The 10,737-nt window shown below is 41.6% G+C and overlaps 2 protein-coding genes across 2 annotated transcripts; both read left to right on the top strand.

Moving 5' to 3' along the window:
• Nucleotides 1-1,114: 1,114 nt before the first annotated feature.
• Nucleotides 1,115-4,720, top strand: LOC133451290 (cyclin-O). The gene is made up of 3 exons (XM_061730259.1): nucleotides 1,115-1,414; nucleotides 3,067-3,252; nucleotides 4,100-4,720. The coding sequence occupies exons 1-3, from the start codon at nucleotides 1,115-1,117 to the stop codon at nucleotides 4,718-4,720; spliced, it is 1,107 nt and encodes a 368-aa protein (XP_061586243.1).
• Nucleotides 4,721-7,323: 2,603 nt separating this feature from the next.
• mcidas (multiciliate differentiation and DNA synthesis associated cell cycle protein) lies at nucleotides 7,324-9,465 on the top strand. The gene is made up of 7 exons (XM_061730258.1): nucleotides 7,324-7,386; nucleotides 7,512-7,584; nucleotides 7,682-7,761; nucleotides 8,080-8,131; nucleotides 8,248-8,474; nucleotides 8,722-8,832; nucleotides 8,943-9,465. The coding sequence occupies exons 1-7, from the start codon at nucleotides 7,324-7,326 to the stop codon at nucleotides 9,378-9,380; spliced, it is 1,044 nt and encodes a 347-aa protein (XP_061586242.1). The 3' UTR covers nucleotides 9,381-9,465.
• Nucleotides 9,466-10,737: the final 1,272 nt, after the last annotated feature.

The raw sequence follows: 10,737 nt of genomic DNA, 5'->3' as shown, positions 1-10,737 counted from the left end.
CTATTTGTTCATATTAGGTGTAAGAGACACATTTTACTTTTATTGTTTGGTAAGGTGTTCTTCCAAACAGCTAGGGGGCTGTAGTTATCTATTTATGAGACCTTAGGCTGACACTGCGAACAGCGGAGTCATGCCAGTGGAAGTTATCAGTAGAAGTATGATTCAACACTGTATATATTCACGTGATTGGCAGTGGAAAAAAATTGATATTAGTGACACATTTCTGTTTAAAAAGCGGTTTCAGACCGTACTTGGCACCAATCGCAGTATAAAAGCAATAAACTATGCCAGACTGTACAGTTCAACAGCCACACTTCTTTTTTTGACATTTCCCACTTCCACATAGGCTATATTCCTGGATTTGCTGGAAGTTTCCCAGTTTTGTAACACAATGAAAGAGCTGAAACCAAGGTGTGTAATCAGTTTATTGTCATATTGTAATAAATTATTATTATTAAGTTAATTTGTGCTGGTTTGTTGGTGTGAAATATGAAGCTCTAACTAAAGTTTTGTCTGATGTTTTTGACAACATTTGAATTTTCTTAAAGTTTATATAAAGATTTTTTTTTAAAGATGCTGTGATCTATGAATAGTATAATCCCTCTACAAAAACGCTCCTATATACAAAACTGTCCAAGCAAACTTTGATTTTACTGCACTTGTGTGACGGTGTCAGCAGGTCTATTTTTTATACTGTCTCGTTTTTTTATACTTAAACCATACATGAGCATGTTGGCACTACTAATCTTTTGAAAACCCTTTTTATTCCTTTTTTCTTTCTTTTTTTGTCTCATGAAATTGATCGTGAGCATGTGACTATAGCCATATGGTTCAAGGTTTGATAATTAATTCCTACATGGGATATTAGTGATTGTTTAGCTTCGGTTGCTAGGGCAACGAGCGAAGGTGAGCGGCACGAGCGGGGAAGACCCCGGGAAAAGTGACGTCAGCCGGCAGCACGCCCCTCTCCATCCAACATCCAACACTGTTCAGCGGAGTAATAACACACAGCCAGGGCAGGGGAAATACCTGCCAACAGACCGTCGACTCGGAGATGGTATCATTTGTGAAAGCCGAATGTGGTTCTGAAGCTTTATACATAAAGTCACGGATGATGAGAGGTGCGGGGGTTTCCTCCGGAGCTGTCACGCCGCCCCGGCAGCGGCAGACAGCCCGGTGCAGGAAACAGAAACTTCAGTCCACCTTAAGTGACTCTGGCTTCGAAGAAGACTTGGCGTCCCCTCAGATCCCGTGTCGCCCTGGATCGGACGTGTCCCACCTGGAGTCAAACGAGCCGGAGCCTGCAGGACGGCTGTCCACCTGGTTCCTGCAGTACGGAGACGTCGGATTCAAGATCCAGAAAGTTAAAGAGGCGCATTTTCATCCCTGTCAGAGTCTGGCACGCCAGCCACAAGTAAGCAATAAAAATTCATAAAAATTCATAATTCATAATATGTTTGTCATCTGAAAATCTTTCATGACAAACTTGAGAATGAGATGCAGGGGCGTCAATTGGGTATGGCAAGGTATGGCAGTCGCCACACCTTTGCTTCAAGGGTTAAATGTAAATGTTTGTTTTTTTAAATACATTTATGGAATAACTACAAATGCAAATAAGAACAACATGATCGATTTCACTAGTTATTATACACTGCAAAAACTCAAAATCTTAACAAGAATATTTGTCTTATTTCTAGTTAAAATGTCTAATTTTTAGTCTCATTTTTTTTTAAATCTCATTACATTTAAGACAAGACTCAAAAACAACCATTTTCACCTGTTTCAAGTAGATTTTCACTTAAAATAAGTAGAAAAATCTGCCAATGGAACAAGATTGTTTTGCTTATAATGAGAAGATAAATCTTGTCCCACTGGCAGATTTTTCTACTTATTTCAAGTGAAAATTTACTTGAAACAGGTGAAAATGGTCAAATAAGTTATTTTTCTGGTAATGACTCTTGTTTTAAGTGTAATGAGATTTTTTGACTAAAAATGAGACATTTTAACTAGAAATAAGACAAATATTCCTGGTAAGATTTTGAGTTTTTGCAGTGAGCGAGACTGCATTTGAAAAAGTTCCAATTTTCTTGACCACACAGATAAGCTCCATAGCAGACTTCTGTGATGAGTATTTGCTGGACGTGTTGATTGATACTCTAGTTAAGTTCTGTGACTCGTAACCTTGCCATACCTTAGCTTCCACTGAATTGACGCCACTGATGTGATGATAATGAGAATGTGACTGCAGTGTAAATGTGCTCTAATTTTTTTTTTTTTTTATTTGCACATAAAAAAATAAACAACCGCCAAAAATTCAGACAAACAGTATGTAGAAAAGGAAACAACAAAAAAGAAATACAATGTAACAGAAAAAAATGTGCAGAAGGAACCAAAAAAACCCATAAGGGCTTGTCGAGTGGTCCTCCTATAATGAAACAAACAATACATGTACCGTATGTAAAACAGGACAACTAGGAGAATAAGCTAAATTACTAGAAAAACAGGAATCTGATGAGGATGTGCAGAGAAGTTCTGGAAATTAGTTGTTAAGCTTTGCTAAGCTGGGTTAGCAAAACAGTTGTGATTTGTTTTTTTAAATTATTTGTGCTCAAGCATTCTCTAATATTGAGTGGTAAGGTGTTTCAATAAAGAGGAACCTCTGAACCTAACTGAAAATTGAGAAAAAGTAGTCCTGAAAAAGGTGGGATGGAGATTGTTTGCAGACCTAGTATTAAAGTGATGAATTTGGGAATTGAATTGAAATAAAGAATGAAAACAGGTTGGAAGTAGCTTGTTAATGGATTGATAGACAAAAAGGCAAATCTGAAAAATATTTACAGCAAAAATAGGGAGAATACTTAGGGATTGGAACAATGGGGTGGATCTAGTAAGTCTATTGGAAAATGTAATCATTTTGATAAAACGTTTTTGCAGGATTAAGATACAGTTGAGGTTGCTCATTGAATAGAAAGCAAACAAGAGCTGTCTTAAGGAAATAGGCTCAAATGTTTTTATCAGTGACGTATAATGCACTATATATACTGTACATCTGTGTTTCATCCACAGTTGACTGCAGAGGCTCGGTGTAAGCTGGTCAGCTGGCTCATCCCAGTACACCAACATTTCCATCTGTCCTTTGAATGCTGTTGTTTGACGGTGAACATCATGGACAGATTTCTGGCATCCACTCCTGTTGCTGCTGACTGCTTCCAGCTCCTGGGGGTCACTGCACTCCTCCTAGCCAGTAAACAGGTCTGTCTTCGGGAATAATATACCCAGTACTCAAGTTGTAAAAGAAAATCAGGGGCGATGGTGGATTTTATCATATGGGGACAGATAATTTGTGCTGATTACAAATAATATTATATATTACAAATAATAGCACTGACCAAAACACCTGCAGAAATACTGCAGGAATGACATAGCAGCAGTTAAATGCAGCCTTCTGTAAGCTTTAAATATCCACTGGGCTTACATCAAATACATCAAAACGCAACAATAAAAAACAGTTTTCTGAACTTATCAATATGACTCTGTCCCTCACAGGATAAGTAAAATGGATTGCTGCAAAAACTCAAAATCTTAACAAGAATATTTGTCTTTTTTCTAGTTAAAATGTCTCATTTTAGTAAAAAAAATCTCATTACACTTAAAACAAGACTCATCATTGGAAAAAACAACAATTTTCACCTGTTTCAAATAGATTTTCACTTAAAATAAGTAGAAAAATCTGCCAGTGGAACAAGATTTTTTTGCTTGTAATGAGAAGATAAATCTTGTCCCACTTGCAGATTTTTCTACTTATTTCAAGTGAAAATTTACTTGAAACAGGTGAAAATTGTCAAATAACAAGTTATTTTTCTGGTATTATTTTTCTGGTGATGACTCTAAATGTTGAAATAGCAGTAAAACCACATTCATTGATGAAATGACATAAGGGATGGAAAGGGGGGATGGCAGTTTTACAGGGGGGGATGATTTTGACCATTTTTATTTCAGGGGGGGATGCCATCCCCCCCCATCCCCCCTCAATTCCAGTACTGAATATACCACTGAGTAAACTATTGTCATTCCATTCAACATCGTTTTCTCCATGCAGGTGGAGGTGTGCTCCCCTTCAGTCAGCCACCTCCTGTCACTGTGTTGTGATGCTTTCACCAAGGAGCAGCTCTGCAACCTGGAGTGTCTCATCCTCCTCCGTCTGAACTTCCGCCTGGCTGCACCCACCCTGGCCTTTTTCCTGGACTGTTTCATCAACTGTGTTGAAGATGCCCATCTGATGACTGAGAGCGACAGTAGTGACATGTTTCTAACAGTGAAACCGGGCATGGCAAGAACCAGGCAGTGCAGCAACCTTGCACAAAAAGTGTGTGAGTTGACCCTCGCTGATTATGCTTTCAATAAATACCCACCGTCTCTGACTGCTAACTGTGCATTAGGACTAGCCGGTGAATTACTGAAAACTGAACACGGCTATGCCGAGGACACAAACAAGCATTCGCCAGGAAACCAGTGTGAGAGTTTCAGGGATGACCTATCCATTTCTATCAACCCTTCTGAGAACCGTGAGTGTTCAGACGAGGACTCCTGTGCAGCAAATGACCTGTCTATAGGCGAGGAGAACGAGTTCAACTACAATCTGCTGCAGGAGTGCAAAGACAAACTGAAGCTGCTGGTGTCACTAAACCGGGAGACACTGACACTGGTGTGTTCCATGTGACTGCAACTGCACCACCATTAGAAATACATCAGATCCTCCTGTGTGTTACCTTTAGAGACAGGGTTTAATTCAATTCAATTCAATTCAATTTTATTTATATAGCGTCTAATACAACAGATGTTGTCTCTAGACGCTTTCCAGAGATCCAGGAACATGAACATAAACATAAACATAAACATAAACCCCCGAGCAATTATTATATAAACAATGGCAGGTAAAAACTCCCTTAGTGGGAGAAAAGCCTTAAGCCAAACAGTGGCAAGGAAAAACTCCCCTTTAGGAGGAAGAAACCTTGAGCAGGACCAGGCTCATCAGGGGGGACCCTCCTGCCGAAGGCCAGACTGGGGGAGTCAGGGACGTCGACAGCACACAGCAGGCAGGTGGAAGCAGCAGCGGGATGACCAGAGGTGGGGGGGGGGGGGGCGTCAGCAGCACACAACAGTCATGTGGAAGGGGTTTAGGTGATGTTATGAGCTTAGCGGCTTCCAAGAGTAAAAAATAAAGTCATGTTTGCAGCCACTAGAGGTTTAATATAAGTATACTTTATTTATTTATTTAATTTTATGTCTATGTAAGGTATGGTAATACTTTTGTATGTCATGACATCTTTTCATGTATATGCGTGGATTTGCTGAAAGTTTCACAATGAAAGATCTGAAACTAAGGTGTGTAATCAGTTTATTGTTATTTTGTAATAAATTATTATTATTAAGTGAATTTGTGCTGGTTTGTTGGTGTGAAATATGAAGTTCTAACTAAAGTTTTGTCTGTTGTTTTTGACAACATTTGAATTTTCTTAAAGTTTTAAAGATTAATTAAATAAAGATTTTTTTTTAAAGATGCTGTGATCTATATGAATAAATATGTATAATCACTCTACAAAAACGCTCCTATATACAAAACTGTCCAAAAAAATTATATTTCACTGCACTTGTGTGGCGGTGTCAGCAGGTCTATTATTAGGCCGTTTTTTTATACTTAGTTTTATACTTAAACATGAGCATGTTGGCACTACTAATCTTTTGAAAACAAAAGCTGCAGGACTCGCTACCGCTGCCGTTATTCCCTGATACTAGTAGCCTCACGTTTAGGGCTTTGGCTCTCCATCAAAGTCCAGCAAAGTTGCCTAAAATCTTTGTAATTGAATGTAATTGTCCTTTTCTTAATTTCCATTTCGTTTTTAAAACAGGATTTTGTCTAGTTTAAGCTTTCTGACGTAGCATTTGAACAGAAATGACCCACAAACTGATCCGGCACAAAGAATCCTTAGATCACTAAAATGCAAACACAACCAGTTGTAGTGATTCAAGTAAAATAATAGGAATGTGACCATTTGCATAACCTATATCCTCTCTTGCAATTACGTTTATAATAAAAACGTATTGTTTTTGTGTGTGTGTGTGTGTGTGTGTGTGTGTGTGTGTGTGTGTGTGTTTAACTGTAAAGACCTGTAAAGCATCCTGCTGGGAATATGCCCACAGAGGGAAGGAGTGATGGAGGGAGGGATGGAGGGAGGGAGAGAGGGAGAGGGAGGGATGGATGGAGAGAGGTATGGAGGGAGGGAGAGAGGGAGAGGGAGGAATGGAGGGATGAGGGAGGGAGGGAGGGAGAGGGAGGGATGGAGAGATGGAGAGAGGATGGGAGGGATGGAGGGAGGGGTGGAGGGAGGGAGGGATGGAGAGAGGGATGGAGGGAGGGAGAGAGGGAGGAATGGAGGGATGAGGGAGGGAGGGAGAGGGAGGGCGGGAGGGAGGAGAGAGGGAGGGATGGAGAGAGGGAGAGGGAGGGATGGATGGAGGGAGGTAGGGAGAGATGGAGGGAGGAGAGAGGGAGGGATGGAGGGAGAGAGGGAGGGAAGGAGGGAGAGAGGGAGAGGGAGGGATGGAGGGAGAGGGAGGGAGGGAGGAGAGAGGGAGGGAGGGATGAGGGAGGGAGGGAGGAGAGAGGGAGGGAGGGATGGAGGGAGGAGAGAGGGAGGGAGGGATGGAGAGAGGGAGAGGGAGGAATGGAGGGATGAGGGAGGGATGGAGGGATGAGGGAGGGAGGGATGCAGAGAGGGAGAGGGAGGAATGGAGGGATGAGGGAAGGAGGGAGGGAGGGGGAGGGAGGGAGGATGGAGAGAGGGAGAGGGAGGAATGGAGGGAGGGGGAGGGAGGGAGGAAGGGGGAGGGAGGGAGGATGGAGAGAGGGAGAGGGAGGAATGGAGGGAGGGGGAGGGAGGGAGGGAGGATGGAGAGAGGGAGAGGGAGGAAGGAGAGAGGGGGAGGGAGGGAGGAAGGGGGAGGGAGGGAGGATGGAGAGAGGGAGAGGGAGGAATGGAGGGAGGGGGAGGGAGGGAGGGAGGGAGGGGGAGGGAGGGAGGGAGGGATGAGGGAGGGCGGGCATGCCTGCAGCAGCGCACCTGCTGCTGTTATGGCGCCGTTATGCGCGGCACCTTTTTCCCACTTTAGACTAGAAACCCGTCTGCACAATTTGAATCTCCGAGGACGCTGTCACTCCCTGGAGACCAAATAAGTGCATTTGATTGGGTCAAAACTATGAAACCGCGGCAGAGACAAACACAAACCGGGAGAATGTCGACTATATCAGTCATAAATTCAATCATGTCCATTCAGTTCTGCAGACAGAACCGATGGAGACGCAAAGAGACGGAGGAGCGTCGGGTGGTATTTTCTCCAACCAAATGGGACAGCACGGGAGGAGAGCAGCTGTAAGCAAAACCAATCTTTTTCTTCACGGTCTTGTAACCCTTTTTATAGTTGAAACGTCTAATAAACTCGGTCCTATACAGGATAAAATCTTGGTGCCAAGAAGCAGCAGTCCGGTCACTGTGTACGTTGAGCTCCCATGCGTCCTTGATCAAGGTATCTATGCGGCTGTCGCATCTCTCGCATCATGACTGACCTTCATACACCAACGTTTATGTCTTTTCATGCAGTTTTTTGCTTTTGTGTGTTACAGAATTTTCAACAATTGCATGGGATGATTTAGAAGACTGCACCTTTGCGGTGACACAGGAGAGAAACTCGCTGGACTCTCAGGTGAGAATAAAATGGTCAAAAATAAATTTTTATTCATCTATTCATTCATTAATTTATCTATTAAGGAATACAATTTTTTTTAATTATTATTATTATTTCTAAAACTGCTTTTGCCACGGATGCGCATATTACGCACCAGGCAACCGCACATTCCTTTAAAATACAATGCCATACATTTGTTAACAAGGCACGTTGCTCTTCTATTTACAAATTCAGGTGTCAGGCCAGATTGTTCAAAAATAATAATAAAAAATGAAAAATTATAATTTTAAATAATAATTTAAAAAAGGTTTAATTGCTAGTTTTATTTGTTCACAGAATGGATCTGACCCAGGACATTTTGGAGATTATGTGCTGGATTTCATGGCAGGTGAGTTCACTGGCCATAAGGACCGCAACTATTTATATGACCACATTGTGATCATTGATAATCACCCTTAACTCTGGAGATCCTACCAAAGTTATGATGACTGTCTTCCTTGTCAGAGTCTGCTGCCACACTCGAGAGCAGCCTGTCTTCAGCAGAGCTGGTGCAGTTTCAGGGATGTGTCATTCCTCCCCTCACCCCCCAGGGGGACTTTGCTCCAGAGGATAGTCTGGTTCATACATCCACAGAGACCGACAGCCTTCAAGGCCACGATGGAGAACTGTGGAGGAGCATGGCAGAGTGTCATGAAAGGGAATTGGGGCATGCTGGTGCCATCAACAAACAGGTAAAACCTTAAAATTAGATGTATTAATGCTGCTGAGTGATCTCTTTCATCTCAACAGATTCACCCAAAAAATACACCAGATTTTTTTTATTTCATTCCATGTAGTTCTTTAATTTGGTTAGGTTTGAAAAATAAAGTATCTGTATAGCAGAAAATAGCTGCATTTTTGTGATTTACATAAACAGTCCATACACAAAGTGTAGTTCTTAAATCTGTGTGCATAACTGAGTGAATGTTGTGTCTGCAGCTCCACGAGACTTTTCACAGACAACAGGAAGAGCTGGACTCCCTGCAGGAGAGGAACCTTCACCTCAGGCAGCTGGCCAGTCGAGCGAAGCACCTGGCCTCAGCACTCGAAGTGAGAACACGAGAGACAAGATGCACACATCCATCCTCATCTTATATGTCTTATATGTATGCATTGTTATCTATGAATATCAACTGTGATCTTTGACCATATTCCTCTAGAAACTGATGACAGTCGGAGACCAACATGTAGGAGAACCAGTGGTGCAGTCAGTTGATAATGGCTCGCTGGGTCCCTGTAAGCGGCAGCGACTGGACGAAGGATATGAAACAGAGTCCTCTGACTCAGTGGAAGACCTGCTGAAGGACATCAGCACCCGCTGCAATGCCGTCCTCCACAGCAACGCTGGATTAGGACAGCATGGGGAAACAGAGACGATACGCATGTACGGTGCATTCTCAGGCCTTCAGATGTCTACACTCAATGACGGGAGAACGAGCGTCGATGGACCTGATGCCGGAGACAGTGTCTCATCCTTTAGAACAACTATTAGAGAACATGGCACCATAAGGACTCAGGTGTTTCCCCATGGACATGCATTTACCTCACGAACTCAGCAAGGGGGATACCGCTTTCGCTGGTTACCCAACCACAACTAAAATCAGAGATTAGAGCAGCAGCTCTGGTTATAAAGGTGCTATTAACTATAAGAGAGTGGAAAGATGTATGGGTAGACAGCTCTTTATGCATTACAATTCAATTTCTGTAATTGTAACTGATTTCTGTAAATAAAATTATGCCTTCCTCAGGTAGCTTTAAGGTAAGCAGTCAAAGTGACGCTTACAGGAGCTAATACTGCTGTCACTGTTGTTTGCAACGGGTTTCTGTTTACATTTTGATGTATTTTTTCATTTTTTCCAGCATGGCAAACATGTATTTTAAAGGTTTGAAAATAAAAGTGCCTTATAAGGTTAAAAAGTGTCTAATACTTTGTCTGGAAGATGTTTATGACGTAATTCAATTCAGTTCAATTCATTGTTATGTATTTAGCATCTATATACAAGTTGTATAGGTGCTTTCCAGAAACCCAGAACATGACCCCTACCCTTCTCCAAAACCACCCCTCCATCTCTTATCAATTCTTGATTATTCTTATTCAGATCCACAGGAGTTTGCTGAAGCATCCCACCCAGGGATACACAGGTCACCACATCATTGCTTAAACACATAGATCAACAACTACACACATTAACACTCATGGGCAATTAAGGCTAATCGATTAACTCAACATACAAGTTTGGGGACTGTGGGAGGAAGCTGGAGTACCGGGAGAAAACCCACGCAGGTGGGTAGAATATGGAAACACCTTTCTCATCATTTAGAGTTGTAAAACCTTGAATATGAAAACAAAAAAAGGAAAGGTGATATAAGGATGACCTGTGGGAATCTGCATGTAATCTGCTATGAACTTCACTGTTGAAGTTCATAGCAGATATGAAGACTGCACCCACCCATTAAGGCCTGGCTTTATAATCACATCATTGAGTTCATTATAACAATTAATAAGACAGTTGTCTGGTTCTTAGAGCCAAATCTAAGCCAAATAAGTAAACTGCATATTGGAGTTCAGCTTTTTGTCCAAATACAAACCAACTCTGAGAGCAGAAATTTAACCACTGACATCCTGATTGGTCCAGATGTTCACCGACTCACATCCACCTCAAGCTTAACCTCAAAACTAAATAAAAACAGACAAAAAAGTATTAAAAACTAAAACAAACTCATTGTCATTATTTAAGATATATAAAAACAGTTTAAATTTTGCAAGTGCAAACGTTTGATATTTTTTGTCACAAATGTCATTTACTTTTATTTATTTTAGAGAAAGTACTGAGGGAAATTAGGCTTGCATCACATCACTTTATACTTACATTCAAAATCTGCAGATAGGTGCCTGCCTCTTCTTATCTGTCAATATAACTTATACAGCTTTTGATTTGAGTACAGTTTGTTATT

This window comes from Cololabis saira, chromosome 9 (assembly GCF_033807715.1).
Source record: "Cololabis saira isolate AMF1-May2022 chromosome 9, fColSai1.1, whole genome shotgun sequence".
Lineage (NCBI taxonomy): Eukaryota > Metazoa > Chordata > Actinopteri > Beloniformes > Belonidae > Cololabis > Cololabis saira.
The sequence above is the reverse complement of the archived record's forward strand: the minus strand, read 5'-3'. Positions and strand labels throughout refer to the sequence as shown.